The sequence below is a fragment of the Erinaceus europaeus genome, chromosome 10 (genome assembly GCF_950295315.1).
Source record: "Erinaceus europaeus chromosome 10, mEriEur2.1, whole genome shotgun sequence".
Classification (NCBI taxonomy): Eukaryota; Metazoa; Chordata; class Mammalia; order Eulipotyphla; family Erinaceidae; genus Erinaceus; species Erinaceus europaeus.
In genome coordinates this window covers 94,524,188-94,548,799 of record NC_080171.1, presented here as the reverse complement: position 1 = coordinate 94,548,799, position 24,612 = coordinate 94,524,188, and the positions used below count along the sequence as shown (strand labels likewise).

Sequence of the window (24,612 nt, the reverse complement as noted above, 5' to 3'; positions counted from 1 at the left end):
TTTTGTTAATTAATACTTTCTTAAATAAAAAAAAATAAATAAAAAAATAAAGTATGCCAGTCTCTTGCCCTTATTCAGCTTTATGCAAAATAAATATTTTTATGCCTGAGGCACCAGAGGTTCTAGGTTCAATCCCCAGCACCACCATAAGCCAGAGCTGAGCAGTACTCTGGTAAAGACAAAAAAAAAAAAAGGTATTTGGGGTCTTCATGTTGGAATAAGCTAGGAAATATATATATATTTTTTAGGTATATTCTAAGGGGCCCATGACTTTACTAATTTTTGCCTTATCTCCACAGATAACATACCGGTGGGCTAAAAGTATTGTCTGGGAAGATAGTGTCAGCATCTGGAATAGGACTAGAAAGCTGGATCAGGATAGAGAGTAGCTCCCGAATATGGAAAATTATATAAATATCATTAACTGTAGACCCTATTGATCTGACCTAGGGCTCATGTCTACTCATATTTAGCACAGGAGCCTGTATAACCTCTGCATCCCTGTCTTATCTTTAGGTTCTTTGTTGGTATGCTTCTAAAAACCCCTTTTGTTTCATTAGTTTAATCCCCCCTGCTTAACACTATTCTATTTACATAACCACTTCATTCTATTTACATAACCTCTGTTAACAAGCACCACCCTCCCTCCAGGGCATTGGTGGTTTAGTGGTAGAATTCTCACCTGCTCCACCCCCTCTCCTTGTCATACCCTGATTTTCACCAGTCACTTTTCTCTCCACCCTCTCTGTGTAGCATCCTGTTCCCACCCTACTGGGCTAGTATATTTATAAGGACAAAATTGTAGTTTTTAGTTTAGTTTAGCTTAGCTTGGTATAGATTGTGCTGTGTCCTGCATGAATTAAGAGATACTGCGTACAGCTCTGCCATGAGTCCCTGGTTGTCTGTTACCCACCCGTGAAGCCAGCCCGGTGAAAACAACAGTTCTTGATAATTTTTTTAAAATTTATTTAAGAAAGGAGTTATTAACAAAACCATAGGATAGGAGGGGTACAACTCCACACAATTCCCAGTTCTTGATTATTTAACAGTTTTTTTTCTGCTTTATATCTTAATGCTTTCAGCCACCAAGTTGCAGATGCTACCATGATACCAACTTGACTTCCCTGGGCAGAGGACCTCACCAATGTGTCCTGGAACCCCACCTCCTCAAAGCCCTGCCCGACTTGGGCAATATAGAAACAGGCTGGGAATATGGACTGACCTGTCAATGTCCATGTCCAGCTGAGAAGCAATTATAGAAACTAGACCTCTCACCTTCTGCACCCCATAAAGATCTTTGGTCCATACTCCCAGAGGGATAAAGATTAGGGAAACTTCCAGTAGAGGGGATGGGATATAGAACTCTGGTGGTGGGAATTTTACGGATTTGTATCCTTCTAATTCCACAATCTTGATTATTATTAAATAACTAATAAAATTAAAAAAGAAAAAAATGTTTTTCTCATAATGGTAAAAACAAGACAATTATTTTAAGTATTCTTTTTTTTTAAATTTAATTTTATTTATTTCCTTTTGTTGCCCTTGTTGTTTTATTGTTGTAGTTATTATTGTTGTTGTTGTTGTTGGATAGGACAGAGAGAAATGGAGAGAGGAGGGGAAGACAGAGAGGAGGAGAGAAAGATAGACACCTGCAGACCTGCTTCACTGCCTGTGAAGCGACTCCCCTGCAGGTGGGGAGCCGGGGTTCGAACCGGGATCCTTATGCCGGTCCTTGTGTTTTGCGCCACCTGCGCTTAACACAAGACAATTATTTTTTAACAGTTAATGATATAAAATATTTGCAGAAAATATCTTTAAAAGGAAGGAGATAGGGAGTCTGGCAGTAGCGCAGTGGGTTAAGCGCACGTGGAGCAAGGATGGCGTCAAGGATCCCGGTTCAAACCCCTGGCTCCCCACCTGCAGGGGAGTCGTTTGACAGGCGGTGAAGCAGGTCCGCAGGTGTCTATCTTTCTCTCCCCCTCTCTGACTTCCTCTCCTATCTCCATTTCTCTCTGTCCTATCCAACAACAATGACATTAATAACAACAATAGTAACTACAACAAGGGCAACAAAAAGGAAATAAATAAATATCTAAAAAATGCTAAAAGAAAGGAGAGTGAGTCATTTCTTTTCTTACCAGTTCTTTATTATTTTACATTCTTTGAAAATATTTTATTTGGGTAGTCGGGCTGTAGCGCAGCGGGTTAAGCGCAGGTGGCGCAAAGCACAAGGACCGGCATAAGGATCCCGGTTCCAACCCCAGCTCTCCACCTGCAGGGCAGTCGCTTCACAGGCAGTGAAGCAGGTCTGCAGGTGTCTGTCTTTCTCTCCTCCTCTCTGTCTTCCCCTCCTCTCTCCATTTCTCTCTGTCCTATCCAACAACAATAATAACTACAACAATAAAAAACAAAAGGGAATAAATAAAAAAAAAAGAAAAAAAAAGAAAATATTTTATTTGCTTTATTTAGTGAGAGAGATACAGAGAGAAAGATGGATATATACCAGAACACTGCTCAGCTCAGGCTAATGGTGGTGCAGGGGACTGAATTTGGAAACTCAGAGCTTTAGGCATGAAACTCTTTTTGCATAATGATTATGCTGTATCCTCTGTCCTATTTTACGTTCTTACTATCTTATATTGTTTAGCAGGAGGGACAGACAAAATAAACTAGAGTTTAAAAGTAAAGAATCAAGGAGCTACTCCAACCTAGTGGGGGTTGTATTGTTATGTGGAAAACTGAGAAATGTTATGCATGTACAAACTATTGTACTTACTGTCAACTATAAGACATTAATCCCCCAATAAGGAAAAAAATGTAAAAAAAGGGAGTCGGGCAGTAGTACAGCGGGTTAAATGCACGTGGCTGGCATAAGGATCCCGGTTTGAGCCCCTGGCTCCCCACCTGCAGGGGAGTCACTTCACAGGCTGTGAAGCAGGTCTGCAGGTGTCTATCTTTCTCTCCCCATCTCTGTCTTCCCCTCCTCTCTCTATTTCTTTCTGTCCTATCCAACAATGATGACAATAATAACTACAACAATAAAACAACAAGGGCAACAAAAAGGAATAAATAAATAAATGTAAAAAAATAAAAAGGGAGCTATTCCAATACTAGTGATCATAGTATCACTTTCAGAATCATAACTGTAGGGGCTGGGGAGATAGTGTAGTGGTAGAACACCAGACTTTAGTATTCAAATGACCTCCAACCCCTTAAGTTAGTTAACTTTAGTTCTGACTAACTGACGTTTGGTCTCTCCCCTTTTTGCAATATTCTCCTAACACTTTGGTGTGTTTTTTGCTTTAATACCCTGGGGGGATTACAGATAATGCAACTTCTCCAGGTAATAAGCCTATTCTTGGTCAGTTGATCTCAATTTCATACTATCAAGTCAGGCTTCCTTCTTTGTTAAACAAACTTGTAATGATGAGCATTCATCCTGCTTTGAATTTGAGTATTCAAAATTGTAAGCAAGTTCTCAACTAGGGAGGTATTTAGAAAAGCTTAGTGTCTTCTCTGGGACAACCCTCTATGGGTTAGATTATTTTCCCCAGTCTAAGAGTCTCCACAAAGCCCCTTTCATGTCTCTGTTTCTCAGACTGTAGATAAAGGGGTTCAACATGGGGGTGACCATCGTGTACACCACAGATGCCACCATCCCAGTGTCTGCTGAATAGGAGGATGAGGGTTGGAAATATACCAGAAAGACAGCTCCATAGAAGAGAGTGACCACTGTCAAGTGAGATCCACAGGTAGAAAACACTTTGTACTTCCCTCCAGAAGAGGGGATCCTGAGGATGGTGCAGATGATGTGGCCATAAGAGATCAGAACACAGGTGAGAGGAACAACACCTGAGAGGGCTGCTTCAGCAAACATCATGACCTGAAAGACATGGGTGTCTGAGCAGGTGAGTTTGAGGAGTGGGAGAAGGTCACAGAAGAAGTGTGGGATGGAATGGGAGGCACAGAAGGAGAACTGGGACATCAGGAGAGTGAGTGAGAAGGCCAGGAGGTGGGCACAGAGCCAGGATGTGGTGACTAGTAGCAGACAGAGTTGGGGGCTCATGATTGTGGTGTAGTGGAGGGGAAGGCAGATGGCCACATAGCGGTCATAGGCCATCACAGCCAGCAGGAAGTCATCCAGGAGGGCCAGTGCCATGAAGAAGTACATCTGCATGAGGCATCCAGTGTAGGAGATGGTGTGGTGCCGTGTCTGGAGGTTTACTAATACCTTGGGGACAATGGTGCAGGAGAAACAAGTATCAATGAACGACAGGTTGACCAGGAAGAAATACATGGGTGTGTGGAGACGGGTGTCAGAGGTGATGACCAGGATTATGAGTAGGTTTCCAAACATGGTGACCAGGTACATGCCCAGAAAGATCCCAAACAGGAAAGGCTGCTGCTCTGGGTGTTCAGTGAAGCCCAGGATCAGGAAGTCAGAAGAACTTGTTAGGTTTCCAATTTCCTTCTAAGGCAGAGAAATTAGAGGAGAATATTGCTTAAATGAAGACAGACTTTGGAATATATATGTATATTTGCCTTCAGGGTTATCACTGCGTTATGAATTCCACTGCTTCTGGAGGCCATTTTTCTATCTTGTTGTCCTTGTTATTGTTGTTGAATAGGACAGAGAGGAACCAAGAGAGGAGGGAAAGACAGAGAAGGGATACCTGCTTCAATACTTGTGAAGTGACCCACCTACAGGTGGGGAGCCAGGGACTTGAACCAGGATCCTTACGCCTGTCCTTGCACTTTGCGCCATGTGAGTTTAATCCACTGCGCGCTACCACCTGGTCCTTTGAATGTTTAACTCAGCTTAAGGACTTTGGTCTTTTCTCTTTATTCCTTGAAGAGATCTCTGAAATTTACTAGTAGTTGTGACTGCATATTTTTTAAGTAAGTACTAATTTTAGGACTGTAGATTATGATAATGAGGCATTACGGTGCAGATAGAGTTTTGGTTTTAGACTTATATGGGCTAGTAAAAGGAATCTTTTTAAATTTGACTCTTTCAAAAGACCCTTTAGAAAAGTACTTTTGGGGGTCGGGCGGTGGCGCAGTGGGTTAAGCGCATGTGGCACAAAGTGCAGGGACCGGCGTAAGGATCCCGGTTCGAGCCCCCAGCTCCCCACCTGCAGGGGAGTCGCTTCACAGGCGGTGAAGCAGGTCTGCAGGTGTCTATCTTTCTCTCCCCTTCTCTGTCTTCCCCTCCTCTCTCCATTTCTCTCTGTCCTATCCAACAACGAATTGTGTCAACAAGGGCAATAATAATAACCACAACGAAGCTACAACAAGGGCAACAAAAGGGGGAAAAAATGGCCTCCAGGAGCGGAGGATTCATGGTGCAGGCACCGAGCCCAGCAATAACCCTGGAGGAGGAAAAAAAAAAAGAAAAGTACTTTTAATATTATTATTGTATGTGATACTCATTTCAAAGTCATGCACTTAGTTGGATTTATTACCTAATCTAAGATATTTTATGGGTATTCCAGGGGTAAATCCAGCTATGAGTAGTGTTCTTTTTTTTTTTTTTTTTCCAGGGTTATTGCTGGGGCTTGGTGCCTTCACTATGAATCCACTGCTCCTGGAGGATATTTTTCCCATTTTGTTTCCCTTGTTGTAGTTGTTATTGGATAGGACAGAGAGAAATGGAAAGAAGAGGGGAAGACAGAGAGGGGAAGAGAAAGATAGACACATCCGCAGACCTGTTTCACCGCCTGTGAAGTGACCTCCTGCAGGTGGGGAGCTGGGGGCTAGAACCGGGATCCTTAAGCCGGTCCTTGCGCCATGTGTGCTTAACCTGCTGCACAATCGTCCAGCTCCCTAATGTGAGTAGTGTTCTTATGTGTGCTAGTTTCCTTTGCCAATGAAGGTTATTCCCATAAGTAATGTGAAGATGAGACCATTGCAAACTAAGAAGCACTCTATGATTAAGGACACTTTGTTTTCATTATTAGCTTCCACATAGTCATTTACATCTTTCATTTTGATAGTTAAGCTTTGGCATTCTGGTGATAGATGGGGATCCTTTTCTATTCCTTATTCTGTTTGACCTTGATCAATTAGTTAAATCTTATTGGAGGAGGTCATTGAGAGGACATGACCACTGGTTGATCAGCTAGTTGCATGCACCACTTGATTGCTCCCAGACTCCCTTCCAGTCATGGGATATAAGTTTGACCCATGACTGCAACAGTTTTGAGGCTATAAATTGAAAGGTTTAGGTGCTACTCTCAGTCCATCTGGACTGAATATGTGGTAAGTCTTTTATGCATATTGAGTTTTAAGATACTGGCAAGCAGGTGCAGAGATCTACTAGTCCCTAGACTGTCAGGGACTAGTCTTATCTGTGAATTTTTTTTTTTTACTCATTAAACTAGATGCCTAGGTGTGGCAATATAGCTCAGTTGGCAGAGTGCACACTTTGCCATGCATGAGGGCCTGGATTTGAACCCTTAGAATCACATGGTGAAGTGGTGTTATGGTATTCCCCCCCCCCCCCGTGCCTTTCCATCTCTTTCTCTTTTTAACTGATTTTTATAATGATCAACAAGACTGTAGGATAAAAGGGTACAATTCCACACAGTTCTGACCACCAGAGTTCAGCACCCCATGGCCTCCACTGAATTCTTTCCTATTCTTTATCCCTCTGGGAGTATGAACTGAATCATTTTTAGGGCGCAGAAGGCGGAAGGCCTGGTTTCTATGTGTCTTTCTAATTAAAATTGTAAGGAAAGAGAGTCTGCCAGGATCAGTGACATCAGGCACAATTATCAGGCACTAGGCTCCAGTGGCAAACAAACAAACATAAAACCTCAACTATCTACCACTCAGCAGAGGTTTGCTTCTTTTCTTGGTCTCTTGTTCTCAGATTTAGGAGGATTATTTCAGGTTTTTGTTTGTATCATGTATATTTACCTCATAAGGTCATGAAGTCATTACTGAGATAACATATATAAAGGATGGTCTATTATAGAATATGGTGAATCACCATATTGATAGGCAAACCATACCAAGCTGAACCAGCCAGAAGTAAACTGTCTCTTAAGACTTTGTAAGGACTATGGTGGTTGTTGTTGGGAGGGTGGGGGCACAAAACTTTGGTGGTGGGTAGTGTGGAACTCTTTAGCATACTCTTTAATCTTACAGTCTTGTAAACTACTAATAATCAGAAATAGAATAATGTCTTGTCAAGAAAAAGTGTGGTGATCTTTAGTAGTAGATGAAGTTTGAATCTGAGGGACACAATGCATTTCAAAATATCAGATGTCATTTTTGGAGCTGTTAGTCACACACACACACACACACACACACACACACACACACACAGTCAGATAATAGTTGGGAAATGTTTATTTTCTTTGAGCTAGTCTTGTAAGATATAGATAATAACCTTACCTGGTAGGTTTGCTGAAGGGACCAGATGCTGGAACCAGTAGAAGTCTCTTTATCAACCATAATGTGCAATCAAAACAACACATTCCAACATTCCTGCATGATTGTGAGAGGAATAAATGTATGAACAATCAGTGACAACATATGCTGATATCATCTTTGCTTAGTATTGAGATTAAAAGTACAATAATCTGGTGGGGAGAGAGCACAGGTCCTGGAAAAGGATGGCAGAGGACCTAGTGGGGGATGTATTGTTATGTGGAAAGCTGAGAAATGTTATGCATGTATAAACTATTAATCCCCCAATAAAGGAAAAAAATATATATGATAACCTTCTAAATTTGGCAGTTTTTTTTCCAACTCCGCATTTTTTTTTTTTAATGCCACCAGGGTTATTGCTGGGGCTCAGGGCCAGCACTATGAATATACCAGTCCTGGTGGCCATTTTTTTCCTTTTATTTTTTTTAATTGACTAGGACAGAGAAATTGAGAAAGGTGGAGCAGATAGGGAGTGAGAAGTCTAGATACCTGCAGACCTGCTTTCCTGCTCATGAAGCATCCTTCCTGCAGGTGTGGAGCTGGGCCTTGAACTTTGGTCTTTGCACTTGGTAATAATATGTGCACTTAAATGAGTGCACCACTGCATGGCCCCCAACTTTTTGCATTTTATCTTTCCTGAAGCTCACCAAACCATTTATGTCTTCATTTTATTTTTATTTCATTTTATTATTTTTTCAAATATTTATTTATTTCCTTTTTGTTGCCCTTGTTGTTTTATTGTTGTAGATATTATTGTTGTCTGTTTTCATTGTTGGATAGGACAGAGAGAAATGGAGAGAGGAGGGGAAGACAGAGAGGGGGAGAGAAAGATAGACACCTGCAGACCTGCTTCACCGCCTGTGAAGTGACTCCCCTGCAGGTGGGGAGCCAGAGGCTGGAACCGGGATCTTTACTCCGGTCCTTGCACTTTGTGCCATGTCCGCTTAACCCACGGCGCTACCGCCTCACTCCCTTGTCTTCATTTTAAACATCTATTCAAATAATATAAGGATAGATTTTACTTCTTAGAGTGGTCGTGAAGATTAAATTAGATGATGGTTTTATAATTGACCAAGACTGGCCGTTGTAAGTGCTCAGTAATTATTGTGTATTACTGCTATTGCTTTTTAAAAGTGAAATGAGGGCATTTTGATATTGCTGTGTCCTGGCTACTGCCTGGAGATAGGACTTGTAAACTGTGTCAATATAAGAAAGTCATCACCATCACTTTTGCATGATGCTGCTCTGAACGGACAATGACAAAGCATTTGGTCTCATCTAGTGAAACAGCATACTCTTCAGAGCCCACCAAATTATTAACTATACTGAGAATAAATTAATCTATCTGAAATAGTTATTTGTTAGCTCATTTTAAAATAGTTATTTAATAATGACTAATAAGATTATAAGGTTACAGGGGTACAATTTTACACAGTTCCCACCACAGAGTTCCATGTCTGATCCCTTCCATTGAAAATTTCCCTATTCTTTAACCCTCTGGGAGTATGGACTAAAATTTTTTATGGGGTGCAGAAGGTGGAAGATCTGGCTTCTGTAATTGCTTCTTCACTAGACATGGGTTGATCCATACCCCAACCTGTTTCTGTCTTTCCCTAGTGCGGTGGGATTATGGAGAGATGAGACTTCAGGACACATTGATGAGGTCATCTACCTAGGCTCAATTTTTAAGAAAAAGAAAAGACATTAACAAGTCAGTAAACTTCATATGGATGGAGATGTGTGTGTTACTCACATTGGCATACTGTGGTGATGAATGTGATTCTTGGAATCACACATTTCCGTGTGGACTGAGGGTGAATTATACTTTGTTACTGCAGAAGTGTTATATCCCAGTCTCTGATAGGACTTGGGAAGGGTGGTCTGAGACCTACTGTCCACATTCCTTCAGGCTAGTTCATCAATAATATGATGATCACCAGGGATAGGTACTCCTCTACTCCTCACAGATCAGAAGAGACAGAAAATGGTTAGCAAATAGATTATTAGGGCAAAAAGTACTCTCTCTCTCTCTCCTTGTGTATGTGCCTAAAGTCTTACCTTGAGATGCTGATCAGCCTCAGTCCTTGATACAGCCATGAAGGTAATTGGCTTTCCAGACCTGTTGTCAACTCCAAAAGACATGGCTAAAGTGACAGAGCCCTTGAGTCCTTGAGTGTCTGTAGGAATGGGACGTGCTAAAGACTGTGAGCTTTAGTCACAGGAGTCAGGAAGTTTGCTGACTTTTCACAGGTGGTGTCCCCTGAGACTCAGTCCCAGACCTCCTAGTTAGAGAAAAGATGAGGCAAGTGTCCAAACTCTCAGCCTTCCCCCTCTGGGAGTATGGCCCCCTCTGTGGCCCCTGAGAACAGCAGTATCAGTGACAATTCCATTCAGAGTGGTCAGGGATGGGATGCCTAGGGCATGGCTAGTTTCTCCCTTGGAAGAAGTGTAGCTTGTGTCCATCCTCCCAGCCTTGACCTTGACCAGGATCTGTCCCTGTTATGAATTCCACAATTTCTAATCTGTCATGGGTGAAAGAAGTATTTCCCAGACAATAATTATGAAAGATAATAATAATTACAGGCACAATTTTCCTCAAGTCATTTTATTGAGGAAATGCTGATTTATAAGACTGTTTCTGTCATGCGGGTACAATTTCACATCTTCCCAATTTTATATCAGCAGACATCACATACCACTCAATTTGTCATCTTCCTTTCCCATAGAGCACTGTGTTCCCAGTTCTGTCAGCCCCTCACCATCTCCATTCCTGTTTGAGTCTTGGATCTGCTGAAATAGCTCACAGATTATTAAAGTTTGACCTTCGTTATTTCCTTGCATTTTTCTTGAATTGCACCCATGAGTGAAATCATCTGGCATTTGTCCTTATCTTTTTAGTTCATTTTCTCAGGCATGATACCCTCATTTTAATGCATGTCGTAGCAAAAGAGTAGGTCTTATCTTTTTATATGGCTAAGTAGTGTTCCATTATGTATACATACCACAACTTCTTTTTTTATTTTAAATTCTATTAGTAACTTAATATTTATTTACAAAATTATAACAGGGGCATAATTCTTACTGTTCCCATCACCAGGGTTCTGTATCCCCATTCCCTCCATTGGAAGGTATCGTAGTTCTCCCAAGGTTGCAGATATGAGTTGACTATTATTTCTATAACCACCTATATTTCTATATAGTTGCCCATTTCCCCCTCTATGGTCCTGCCCTCTTTTCCCTTCCTTGTCAGACCCACACTTATTACTACTTCCAAATGCCCTTCCTCTTTTCCTCTTCTCTCTCTGGGTCCTGATGGAGCTGCAGTTCAGAGCCCTTTGTTCATTTTCCCCTAACATTTTTCCTCCTCTGGGAGTATGGACTAAAATTCTTTATAGGGTTCCAAAGGTGAGAGTTCTGGCTTCTGTAATTGCTTCTCTGCTAAACATGTGTGTTGGCAGGTCAATCCATACCTTCAGTCTGCTTCTGTCTTTTCTAGTGGGGTAGGGTTCTGTAGATGTGAGGTTCCAGGACACATTGGTGAGTTCATCTGCCCAGGGAGTTCAGGATAGAATCATGATAACATCTGAAACTTGGTGGCTGAATGTCAGTAAGATACAAAACGGGACAAAATGAGAATAGGGATATTAGGGTGAGGAAGTCACCCTAAAAGTGAGGAAGTCTATTTTAGGTATGTTCCTAGGGACCCATGAATTTTAATATTTTTTCTCAAGTTTGATACCTAACATGGAACACACCACAACTTTTAAAAATATTTATTTATTCCCTGTTTGTTGCCCTTGTTGTTTTATTGTTGTTACTGATGTTGTCGTTGTTGGATAGGACAGAGAGAAATGGAGAGAGGAGGGGAAGACAGAGAAGGGGAGAGAAAGATAGACACCTGCAGACCTGCTTCACCGCTTGTGAAGTGACTCCCCTGCAGGTGGGGAGCTGGGGGCTCAGCCGGGATCCTTAAACCTGTCCTTGAGCGCTTAACCCGCTGCGCTACCGCCCAACTTCCCACACTACAACTTTTATATCCATTCTGCTGTTTTTGGCGGTTTGGGATTTTTCTAAATCTTTGCTATTAAATATAGCGCTGTAATGAACACAAGCATATAGATACTGGCAATGAAGTGTCATTTACTATCTTGAAGTGTCATTCTTAATTTTTGTGACCTAGTAGAGTAAATATATGAATAATACCAGAATCCAAACATGCTCTAAGATGTTATGTATGGATTTTTTTTATTGATTTGATAATGTTCTACAAAACCATAGTATAAGAGGGCTGTAATTCCACACAATTCTCACCAACCATCAGAGTTCTGTATCCTATCCCTATCCACATGGAAACTTTCCTAGTCTTTCTCCCTCTGAGAGAATGGACTCAGGATCATTATCATATGAAGAAGGTGGAAGGTCTGGCTTCTGTAATTGCTTCTCTGCTGGACATGGGCGTTGACAGGTTGATCTATACCCCCAGCCTGTTCCTATATTTCTCTAGTAAGATGGGGCTCTTGGGAGATGGGCTTCCAGGACACATTGGTGAGGTCATCTGCCCAGGGAAGTCAGGTTGGCATCATGGTAGCATCTGCAACTTGGTGGCTGAAAAGCATTAAGATATAAAGCAGAATGGGGGCTAGGTGGTGGCTTACCTGGTTGAGTGCACATGTTACAAGGCTCTAGAACCCAGGTTTGAGCCCCTGGTCTCCACCTGCAGATGGAAAGCTTTGCAAGTGGTGAAGCAGAGCTGGAGGTGTTTTTCTCTCTCTCTATCTCCCATTTCTTTTGTTTTTTTTTTGGCTGTCTCTATCCAATAAATAAAGATGATAAAAAAAGGAAAGGAAAATGAACCATCAAAATATAAAGCAGAAAAAATGTTTAATAATCAGGAAGCTAAAGGTAAGAATATAAAAGGTGAGATTTGGCAGTCTCCATTTTGGAAAAAATTAAGAAATCTACTTTAGGTATATTCCAAAGTGCCTCTGACTTTACTAGTTTTTGCTCGAGCCAGATATCTAACATGCAGGTGGGCTGAAAGTATTGTCTGGGAAGAGGTGTCAGAGTTGGAAATAGGACTAGAAAGCTGGATCAGGGAAGAGAGTATTTCTCAAATAATGAAAAATTATATAAATACCATTAACTGTATTTATACAGTTATCCCCATCATTCTGATTTGAGGCCCATATTCAGCATAGGAGGCTGTATAGCATCTGCATCCCTGCAGGTCTGAGTTCACATTCTGTGGTCATACCTAGGAAAATTCTATGCTTCACTCATTGCAGGACCCATCTTCCTTGAGTGACAGACTATGTTGACACAGCCTCCCTTTGGAAAGTGGGGCAGTCCCTATCATTATTGTTCCACATTGAGGGCAAGGTCCTGTAGAGGCCCAGAAGTGGGCCCATGATGCTGTTCCTGATGGACATGACCAGTGATGGTGGAGAGAGGGATCTATTAGTTATCTAGGCTCATAATATCTATGTGATAATCCCAGGATTCCCTGACTAGGACTCTGGTTGATTGGGTAGCCTCCATTTTAAAATTTATTTTTGTTGTTAAATTATTTTTGCAATGGTTCTATATAAACCACATGTGTATTGTTTAAAGAGTATTAATAGGATAGCTGCCCATTATCCCATTACTCACTTAAGATGGTTTATGACTCAATCATCTAGAAGTCCACATATGTCTCTTTTTATTCATATTATATTTTGTGAATATTGTATATCATTTTGTTATTTGTCTCTGTAGCTTTTCTGCTTAAGCATATGTCTTAAAATATACATATATATACACATATATAAGTATATAGTGTTTTTCTAAATTTTGCTCTTTTTTCTTCTTTTTGTGAATGGCATTATATTTTTGTATTTTTATGCAAGCTGCTTATTTTGTTCATTATTGTTTTTAGATGCTTTCATGTGACACAGGTTTAATAGAGGCACTTACTTTCACTGATTTCATAAATTTTACAACACTTCATTATAAACTTCTCTTGGCAACTGAATTTCAGGTTTCAGAACTTTTGAAGTTTGAATTATATGTATGATGTTTATGATTCTCTCAACAGTTTCTAGGAGGGAATTATATAACTAAACATGTAGTATTTTTTTTAACAACAGAAGGAAAGTGTATTCATAATAATTTCAACTAGTAGGACTGTAAATTGCCTGTTCTAAATTCATAACATTGTTGCTGCTGAAGTCACTTCAATCCTGAAAAGTCTTTCTCTGAACAGATGGTTGTATATGAGAGTAATATATCTTGATATTCTGCTGAGTATGTGGTGGTATTTCATTGTGCATATTAAAATACAGAGTGAAATATAATGTTTAGTAAACTGTACAAAAGACAAATAGATCATCCAAGAATGATAAGAAACCAATCAACCACATAGTACTTTAGAAAGTAGAAATTCCCTGTGCCACCATAAGCCAGACTTTAGCAGTAAAACAAACAAACAATGGGATTTTAAAAGTTAACTCAATTGTCAAATAATTTGGTTATAGCAATAACTATCTATTGCTTTCTTAAACCCTAAGAAGCAGGAACCTTCCTCATTCTCTATAAAGCCCATATTTCTCCCAGTCCTGGAATCTCTAGGGTGGGGCTCGCTTTCCTGCATGCTTCTCCCAATTCATACCAACTGATACTGCATCTGCTGATCTCAGCCTAATCAATGCATCCAGTAACACCCCAGCTTGTTTCACTTTGGACTGTGTCCAAGAGATGTCAGGTGTGGAGTGTCAACCCTCCAGCTATATTACTCTGGTGAGACCTTTCCTAGCTTGTAGAAATTCTTAATTTCATTTTGGGTAGTGCACTTCTTAACAAAGCCTCAAAACCTAGATCTAGACCAGGTCCCATGAGATAGGGCATATGTACACATGTATCCAAAAGTTAGGGAAAAATTTATACCTTAAAGTAAATGTTCACAGTAGTTTGCAGAGTCAATAAATGCAGCAAGAAAGTAGAAACATGTAAAAAGATATCATAAAGTACCTAATGAAATAGTTTCTACTTAGACCTAGATAGCTCCTCACCTACTTCCTATTACACTTCCCTCAATTACTCCAAAGCTAACCTTGTCAGACAAAGTAAGGACTACAAAAACTGAATAAGAGAAAGAGACTGGAATACTTTAATGATGACTCTTTAGTCACTACCAGGCCACCCCATCAGCTGGGGCCCTAGTCAGGGAGTCCTGGGATTCCCACACAGACATTATGGGCCTAGACATCTAACAGATTCCTCTCTCCATGGTCACTGGTTATCTCCATCAGAAACAACATAATGGACCCCTTTGTAGGCCCCCATAGGACCTTGACCTCAATATGGATCAAAAATGGTAGAGAATGTTCCATTCTCTGAAGGGAGGCTTGTCGTCAAAGTTCAGGGTACCAGTAGGCCGGGCTAGCTTCGTGGCAGGAGACAGACGATCAGGGACACATGGCTGAGCAGAGAAGCAGTATTTCTTTATTCATGAGCAAACGGTTCAAAAAACTAATCTAAATTAATCACAACCCAAATCTGTCCTGCATCCTTCTCCTCCCGGCGGCAGCGTCAGGAACCCGGGAAGTACGTAGGATAGGGGGCGGGGAGAAGGGAGAAGTGTGAAAAGGCAAAGACTAAACCACAATCTCCTAGAGGCAGGGGGAGTGAGACCAAATCAATGTAACAGAATGATCATGTAAATAGACCACAACGTCAAGCAATGTAACAGAAGGGATCCCAGAAGCAGAACTAGAAGCATATCAACAATTCCCCCTTTTCTTTTTAACTTTTTCTTTTTAACTAATTGACCATAGTATCAGGAGTGTTGTATGAAAGGAGAGAAGATTAGCACTCCCCTTCACAAGGATGGAAGAGGCTTCGGCCTGCAACACACATACAGTTAAGGCATTGCCACCTACTTTGTGGCATCTAACCGCCGTTTTCAGCCTTAACTACATTAAATCTCTTTAATATTTACAATAACTCAGACATACCTCCTATTATTATCCACTGGCAAACACCATCTACCCTTCCAGCTACTAAGGTCAAATGGAAAGACCCACTCGATAAAATTTGGAAAGGGCCTGACCCCCTACTGACCATGGGGAGGGGTTTTGAATGTGTTTTCCTACAGAATTACTCCAAACCAGTCTGGGTTCCTGCCCACCATGTCCGACAGTACCTGCATGATGGCACTGCTATCCCTGAAGAACAAGAAATACTACAAGAGGACTAGATGCAGGATACATCCCAGGATCCATAATATGACATGGCAGAATCTGGAAAATCTGGCTCACAGAGACCTCTCTCCTACCCCTTCTCTGGATGTCTTATGTTATGACTGGCCAGTTGTGTTTTGTGAGTGAGAGTGTTGAATGACCAAAAAAATTTTGTATGACCCATCTGCTCAGAGTACTCTAAGACGTAATTGACTTTATATAAAAATGATGGACGCAGCCAAAGTTTCTGGAGACATCCAGAAACATTTGAAAAAATTTTTTTGTCTCTCTTTTGATTTTTTATATATAAGTCTTGGTATATATGTAAAGTGCTTAGTCTTAAACTGTGTGAGTAAAGATGGATCTAAATTTGTTTTTAAAATGATATGTTTTTATAACAAAAGTTTTTCTCCTCCTGTGTGTTATATCTAAATGTTTATAAGTATGTTTTGAGTTTGATAAACACTAACTTAACTGTTGAAAGTGTAACCTTGAAGCTACATTATTACCAGACAAGTTAAAATTAATTTGCTAAAAGTAACTAAATATTTAAGGTAAAGTTTAAATATTTCATGTGACAATATATCCCCAAAACTAAAATGCAAATTCTCTATACAGGGCACTTTTGGAGGGCCCCCAAAAGTGCCCTGTAAACTATCTTGTGGAAATTAATCCACAACATATCTGGCATCAATCTGGCACTGTAAATATTAAAACAATTGTCACTAACATGCATTAACTCTCTAAGTAACCTGAGTCTGTTTATAATCCAAAGTAAAAATAGTTAAAAAATCAAAATATGTATTTTAACTAAAATTGGTCTGAAGATCCTGCTGTAGAGACTGCTACAAGAGGTAACATTAGATGACCTTTAAACAAAATCATAAAGATATTTAAGCCAATTATAATCATCGAGGTATCAATTATAGTAAGCCTCTAACTTGTTACAAGTTTTATTTTTTTCACAAGTAAGTGATTACAGCTATCAAGCCTTCATATGAAGATTCATCTGTTCATATGGTAAGGTATTAAGCTATAAAAAGTTACTCCATATACAACTTATGTGAATTAACAACATTCATATATTCTTCTACACTTAACTTATGTATCTCGTCTTGCCACTATAGGTCTGCCTTTGTCAGCCAACAATTTAAAGATATTTCCCTTTATAACATCACCCATGCCATGAACATCTCTTACTACCCCCAAAGACAAATGGCTGTTGAGAAGGCCTGCCAAATGCCTAGGCTCAATTAAGTAAAAAAAAAAAAAAATAGGGAAGATACATCCCTCAATACTCAGTTGGCTAAGGCACCAAACCTCTTTTTCCATAAAAAATTCAAATCAGATGCCCTGCTAACCATGAGAAGCAGATTGTTTGTGTTTCTTTCACAGGAATCCTGGGAAAAACCATCTAGACCCCTGCACACTCTGACATCACCCACAACTACAGTGGCACACCCCCTGAAACCCTAGATGTGATCTAAAGAACCTGATTCACAGACGTGAATCTAAAGAACCTGATTCACAGACTCCAAGGACAGAACTTTTTTACTGCCTGTCTGCCCTTCCTGCTTCTGCTTTGCTTGTCACCTTTTGGTGGTTCCAGCTCACTCTCTACAGAAAAGTGGAATTCCAGCGTCTGACCTTCCTCATGCAGCGTTTCGTCCCCTGGCATTTCTCCCCCTAGTCGCCTACTTTGGACTGACACTTCTATTGGACTTGCTGGTTTACCCTTTGTACACTTTACACAGTTTTTACAGCAGCTTCCTTCCCTTCATGCTGCTGGCTTTTCAAAGACTGACCCTGAGTAGTTCATAGACTTTACAGACTGTTGCCTTTAGGACTATACAATGCCAAATAGCCCCTCTGCTTAGCAGGCAATGCCCTCCCGCCTACAGATCCTGCCCTTTGAAGCAGAAAATGCCCCCTCATTATGAACCCTTGCCCCCCCCCCGCCCGAGACAGGGAATGTTCCTTTGCGCACCAAGCCTTCCCTTGACATCACACTGGTTCTTACTGTTCCCCTACTTGTCCCTTCCTGTTTTGCTATATCATTCAGGTTTATGCCCAAAAGGTTTATGCTCACTCCTACACCACTATTCCTCAGTCACAGATGGAGTCTTTTACAGACATTGACCCATCTTAATGCGATGACTAGATAGAAAGACAGGGAAAGATGTAGAAAAATTGTGAGGAGATGGTGGAGCCTGGCAGAGCTTAACCTATGAGATGAGTCCCTCCAGGTAACTCTCTCTCTCTACAGAGGGGTTGAGCACGGGGGGTGCCGGGATAGCCTGAGGGTACTTCTTCCCGAGCTAGTGCTCTCTGGGTTGGAGAGAACTCAACTGGAGCTGATCTAGGCTGCTGTGTGGGAGAGGGATCAGGAACTCGTGCTGCACCAACTTCCGCAGGAGATACACTCTGGAACTCTCGGAGCCGGAAAGCAATTTCCAAGTGTCTTTAATCAGAGGAGCAGCTGTTTTTATACTCTCCAAGTAGGGTGGAAACAGGATGTGACATAGAGAGGGCGGAGAGAAAAGTGACTGGTGAAAATCAGAGTGTGACAAAGAAGGGATCAGTGTGTGACAAGGAGGGGGTGGAGCAGGAGAGAATCCTATCATAGAACCACCAATGCCCTGGAGTGCTTTATGTAAAAGTGATTTATGTAAATAGACCAAAGCTTTGGATCAGTAAAATCCCTATATAGGCATATGGTTAAGCAGAAGCCAGGGGGAGGTGGCAACTACCCAACAGGGGGGGACACATAAATCTCACAAGGTTGGTGGCCATGTAAGTCTTCCCTCCCCCACAAAAACATCCTACATCCTCCCTCCTGAGCATGGCATTCCTTAAAAACATTTAAGCCTGCTCCACTCTAAGTTTCCTATACTGTGGCCATTAGATATAAGGAAAGGGGGAGATGCTGGGAAATTGTGCAGATGCAGTCACATTTGCCATGTTGTGCCCTCAGGGCACTGTCAATTCCCCGAGATAGTTGGAGTGCAATGGTTACTCCTCCCCCTTCCCATTCTTGCAAGAGCTATTCCCATAAAAGCCCTCCTTCTTCTGCTCCTTGCTCTTTTGCCCGCCTTTCACTTCAGGGATTAGACGCAGGGAAGGTTGCTGTGCAAGGTGGCCATTTTTGCTACCTCCACATGGCCCAAACTGCTGCTCTTTCACCCAACTCTGAGGTGCCAGCACAAATAAAGGATTGAGTTCCCTTTCTGCTCCAAACCTCCTTTTTCTGCATCCTGCCACCGCAAGTGACAGAGGCTGGATAACATACTCTACTACTTGAGGAAGATGGGTCTTGAAATTTGCCAGGCTAGTGTTTCAGGCAGGAGAGAGGATCCAGGAACTTGTGGTGGTGTGTTAATACAATTCTTTATTGATGCGGGGCCCCAGAGTTGGGTGTGAGCACAGTGGGTTAGGCCATGTGGAGCCAAACAGCAATGGCTGCCTCCCACTCTGCACACCAGCCCTTCTCCAGATTGGGACATGGGAGAGAAAAGAGAGGAAGAAGAGAGAGCGAAACAAGGAACAGAAGTGGGCTTTATAGGGCAAAAACTGGAAGTGGCAAGTCAGAAATGGAATTGGCTAGGAAAGGGGGTGGAGAGAGGCAAAAGGCATGCTTGGAAGCATCCTTAGCAACTGTTGCGATGGTTTTTTAAAAAAATTTTATTATATTTTAAAATTTATTTTCCTTTTTGTTGCCCTTGTTGTTTTTTATTATTGTAGTAGTTATTATTGTTGTTGTTGTTAGATAGGACAGAGAGAAATGGAAAGAGGAGGAGGGGAAGACAGAGAGGGGAAGAGAAAGACAGACACCTGCAGACCTGCTTCACTGCCTGTGAAGCGACGCCCCTGCAGGTGGGGAGCCGGGGGCTCAAACCAGGCTCCTTAACCTGTCCTTGCACTTTGCACCACATGCACTTAACCCACTGCACTACCGCCTGACTCCCTGCGATGGTTTTAAATGGTGGATTAATATACCCTGCAGGCAGGGTGGGTCTCGATGTAGAAAGAAGATAGATCAGGCAAGATAATGATTATGTATATAGCCCGTAGTGTCAGCAATGGAGCATGGAGCAGGGGGGCTGCCTGACAGAAACTGGTGCAACTTGGAATGTTCCTACTCATGACCATAGAATGTGAGCTCGGATCTATAGGGATGCAGAGATTACATAGGCTCCTATGCTGAATATGGGCCCCAGATCACATCAAATTGATGGGGTTTACAGTCAACGATATTTATATACTTTTTCCATATTTGGGAGCTACTCTCTTCCCTGGTCCAGCTTTCTATCCCTTTTTCCAGCCATGACATCATCTCCCCAGACAATAACTTGGATCTACTTGCATATCAGATGTCAGGCTCAGGAATGAACTAGTAAAGTCATGGGCCCCTTGGAATATACCTAAAATAGACCTATTAGCTATTTCCAAAACAGAGACTCCAAATCTTCATCCTCAATATTCTAGCCTTTAGGTTCATGATTAGTCAACATTTTGTTTGGCTTTATATGTTAACTCCTTTTTCAGCCATCAGATTCCAGATGCTACTATGATGTCAACTGGACTTCCCTGGGCAGACAACCCCATCAATGTGTCCTGGTGCCCCACTTCCCCACTAGGGAAAGAGAGAGACAGGCTGGGAGTATGGATCAACTTATCAACGCCCATGTTCACGGGGAAGCAATTACAGAAGCCAGACCTTCCATCTTCTGCATCCCACAATGACCTTGGGTCCATATTCCCAGAGGGTTAAAGAATAGGAAAGCTATCAGGGGAGGGGATGGGATACAGAGTTCTGGTGTTGGGAACTGTGTGGAATTGTATCCCTTTTATCCTATCTTGTCAGTGTTTCCATTTTATAAGAAAAAATAAAAAACAATAAAAAATTAAAAAATTACTAAGGGAACATCTGAAGGTGTATGGCTATGGAGTAGCAGCAGTTGCATTTTTCTCTCCAAGCTTAGCTAGGAAAGGCAATAAAAATCACCAAACGGGGGTCGGGCAGTGGCACAGTGGGTTAAGCGCACATGGCGCAAAGCGCAGGGACCTGCGTAAGGATCCCGGTTCAAGCCCCTGGTTCCCCACCTGCAGGGGAGTCGCTTCACAGGCGGTGAAGCAGGTCTGCAGGTGTCTATCTTTCTCTCCCCCTCTCTCTGTCTTCCCCTCCTCTCTCCATTCCTCTCTGTCCTATCCAACAACAAAAGCAACGTCAACAATGGCAATAATAACTGCAATGAGGCTGCAACAACTAGGGCAACAAAAGGGGGAAAAATGGCCTCCAGGAACGGTGGATTCATGGTGCAGGCACCGAGCCCAGCAATAACCGTGGAGGAAAAAAAAAATCACCAAAAAACTCAACAAAACATGAGACATGAGTACTTTTTAGACAGAACAGGAATGAGGGAATCATTTCTGGCTATAGTCAGGCATCAGATTGGGAGTTTAGCAGCTGAAGCACACCACATCCAGGTCTGAGTTAAAGAAAACAACTATAAATATATATTTCATCCCCTTCCCAATAGCTTTCCCATTCTCTATCCCTCTGGGAGCATGGACCCAGGGTTGTTGTGGGTTGCAGAAGGTGGAAGGTCTGGCTTCTGTAATTGCCTCCCCGCTGAACATGGACTTTGACTGGTCGGTCCATACCCCCAGTCTGCCTCTCTCTTTCCCTAGTAGGGTGATTCTCTGGGGAAGCGGAGCTCTGGGACACTTTGGTGGGGTCTTCAGTCCAGGGAAGCCTGGCCAGCATCATGATGGCATTTGGAACCTGGTGGCTGAAAAGAGAGTTAACATACAAAGCCAAACAAATTGTTGAGCAATCATGGACCCAAAGGTTGGAATAGTGGAGAGGAAGTGTTGGGGGATACTCACTGCAAACTCTAGTGTACTTCTGCTTTCAGGTATATATATATTTGCACTAGTTTATGGATACGTGTGACCATATGCTCTATCTCAGGGGACCTGGTGTATATCTAGGTTTTGGGACTTTGTTAGGAAGTGAACCACCTTCAACTTCGGCCTGAGAGTGAGCTCATCCCGTATTCATCCTTCTGTTTCTGACTTATTTCACTCAACATGATTTTTTCAAGGTCCATCCAAGATCGGCTGAAAACGGTGAAGTCACCATTTTTTACAGCTGAGTAGTATTCCATTGTGTATATAGACCACAACTTGCTCAGCCACTCATCTGAAGTTGAAAAACAAGATTAGAAAAGAAAACACAAGTCGAACCTGAAATGGAATTGGAGTATTACACCAAAGTAAAAGACTCTGGGGTGGGTGGGTGGGTGGGGAGAATACAGGTCCATGAAAAATGATGAATGAAATAGTGGGGGTTGTATTGTTAAATGGGAATCTGGGGAATGTTATGCATGTAAACAAAAAAAAGAAGTAGAAACGCAAAGCAGAAATTGACTGAGTTTGGAGTATGGCACCAAAGTAAGAAAGCAGAAGTACACTAGAGTTTGCAGTGAGTACCTCCCTAATACTTCCTCTCCACTTTTCCAAGCTTTGGGTCCATGATTGCTCAACAATTTGTTTGGCTTTGTATGTTAACTCTCTTTTCAGTCACCAGGTTCCAGGTGTCATCAGGATGCCGGTCAGACTTCCCTGGATTGAAGACCCCACCAATGTGTCCTGGAGCTCAGCTTCCCCAGAGACCCACCCTACTAGGGAAAGAGAGAGGCAGACTGGGAGTATGGACCGACCAGTCAACGCCCATGTTCAGCGGGGAAGCAATTACAGAAGCCAGACCTTCTACCTTCTGCAACCCACAATGACCCTGGGTCCATGCTCCCAGAGGGATAGAGAATGGGAAAGCTATCGGGGGAGGGGGTGGGATATGGAGATTGGGCGGTGGGAATTGTGTGGAGTTGTACCCCTCCTACCCTATGGTTTTGTTAATTAATCCTTTCTTAAATAAAAAAATTAAAAAAAAATTAAAAAAAAATAAAAATAAAAAAAAAATTAAAAAAAAAAAGGAAGTGAACCACCTGAGATGGAATTAGAGAATACTATGAAAGGAAAGGTCTCACCCAAGTAATGAAGCTGAAGGGTTGTCATTCTACACGTGAAGTCTCTGGACACAGTCTGAGCTGAAGCATGTTGAGGTGGCAATCGTTGTATTGATTAGGTTGCTATCGGCAGATGCAATATTATTTGATATGAATTGGGAGAGGCATGCGGGAAAGTGGGCCCTACCCTGAGGTTCCAGGAAGGGGAGAAATATAGGCTCTATAGTGGAGATGTGAGGTTCCTGCTGTCTTAGGGTTCAAGAGGACAATGGATAGTCATTGTTATCATCACATTATTTGGTGATAGGGTTTACTTTGAAAAGTCCCTTTGTTAGGGTTTGGGGTATAATACCCAGCATCTTGTATATAGCTGTGCTACCAGTTGCTTCTGTTCTCCCTGGTCTATGCTTTTGAGAGAGTCAACATATCAAAGACAGCTTATGTATTAAAAAGACTCAGTCTGTGTTTTAAGAAGTTCTAGATATATGATCAGTTTTTCCCCTCTCATATTAATTAAATAGTGGTTTATATGACTACACTTTACTGGGAGTGTACATAAACACCATTCCCACCACCAAAAGACTGTGTCCCATCCCAACCACCCACCCCAGCCCCCACACCCCTCCACCTCGCCAGGAAGCCCAATGGCCACCCTCCCCTTCAAAACAGGGTTTTTACTTTGGTGCCCTTCTCTCGATTTAATCAGATCCTGCTTTTAGATTCCCTTTCTGTTCTCCTTTCTCAACTTCTGTTGATGAGTGGGGACATCCCATACTCATTTTTATTTTTCTGGCTTAGCTCCTTTTAGCTCTGTCCAAGATGGGTCAGATAAGGTGGGCTAATTGCTCTTAATAGCTGCATAGTATTCCATTGTGTATATGTACCACAGCTTTCTTAGCCACTCATATGTTATTGGGTTGCTTCCAGGTTTTAGCTATTATGAATTGTACTGCTATGAACATAGATATACACATATCTTTTTGGTTGGGTGTTATGGAATCCTTGGGGTATATCGCCAGGAGTGGAATTACTGGGTCGCATGGAAGGTCTATGTCTAGCCTTGTGAGAGTTCTCCAGACTGCTCTCCAGAGAGGCTGGACCAGTTTACATTCCCACCAGCAGTGCAGAAGGGTTCTTCTGTCCCCACAGCCTCTCCAGCATTTGTTGCTGATGTTCTTTTTGATGTATGCCATTCTTATAGTAGTGAGGTGGTATCTCAGTGTTGTCTTAATTTGCATCTCTCTGACAATCAACGACCTGGAGCAGTTTTTCATATGTTTGTTAGCCTTTTGGATCTCTTCTGAGGTGAATGTTTTGTTCATATCCTCTGCCCATTTTTCGATGGGGTCATTTGCTTTTTTGGTGCTTCTTCTAGCGTTTGCCCTTCTTCTGTAGCCTATTTTTTTTTTTTTCCTTCAGGGTTATTGCTGGGCTCGGTGCCTGCACCATGAATCCACCGCTCCTGGAGGCCATTTTTCCCCCTTTTTGTTGCCCTAGTTGTTGCAGCCTCGTTGTGGTTATCATTCCCATTGTTGACGTTGCTTTGTTGTTGGATAGGACAGAGAGAAATGGAGAGAGGAGGGGAAGACAGAGAGAGAGGGGGAGAGAAAGATAGACACCTGCAGACCTGCTTCACCGCCTGTGAAGTGACTCCCCTGCAGGTGGGGAGCCGGGGGCTCGAACCGGGATCCTGGGATCCTTACCCGGTCCCTGTGCTTTGCGCCACGTGCGCTTAACCCACTACACCATCGCCCGACCCCCTCCTATTTTTTTTTTATACTACAAGTTCTTCATCTCTTATTGGACACTTTTGTTCTCTAGATTTCTTGGAATAAGGTTTCTTACTTGATAATGAGAAGAGAAATTAAATATATGTGTGACTTTTTCATGACTTAAAAACAGTAAAATTGTTATTTTTCCTGGTAAGC

At 42.0% G+C, this 24,612-nt stretch overlaps 1 protein-coding gene and 1 non-coding gene across 2 annotated transcripts; one reads left to right on the top strand and one right to left on the bottom strand.

Moving 5' to 3' along the window:
- Positions 1-3,541: 3,541 nt before the first annotated feature.
- LOC103129067 (putative olfactory receptor 1F2) lies at positions 3,542-4,462 on the bottom strand. The gene has a single exon (XM_016184995.2). The coding sequence runs from the start codon at positions 4,370-4,372 to the stop codon at positions 3,542-3,544; it is 831 nt and encodes a 276-aa protein (XP_016040481.1). The 5' UTR covers positions 4,373-4,462.
- A 10,794-nt stretch (positions 4,463-15,256) lies between these two features.
- LOC132541141 (U6atac minor spliceosomal RNA) lies at positions 15,257-15,379 on the top strand. The gene has a single exon (XR_009552314.1). It is a non-coding gene; the product is annotated as a U6atac minor spliceosomal RNA (small nuclear RNA).
- The last annotated feature ends 9,233 nt before the right edge of the window (positions 15,380-24,612 follow it).

Coding starts and splice junctions, on each gene's coding strand:
- LOC103129067 (XM_016184995.2), bottom strand. CDS start 4,372: ATGTACCTGGTCACCATGTTTGGAAACCTACTCATAATCCTGGTCATC.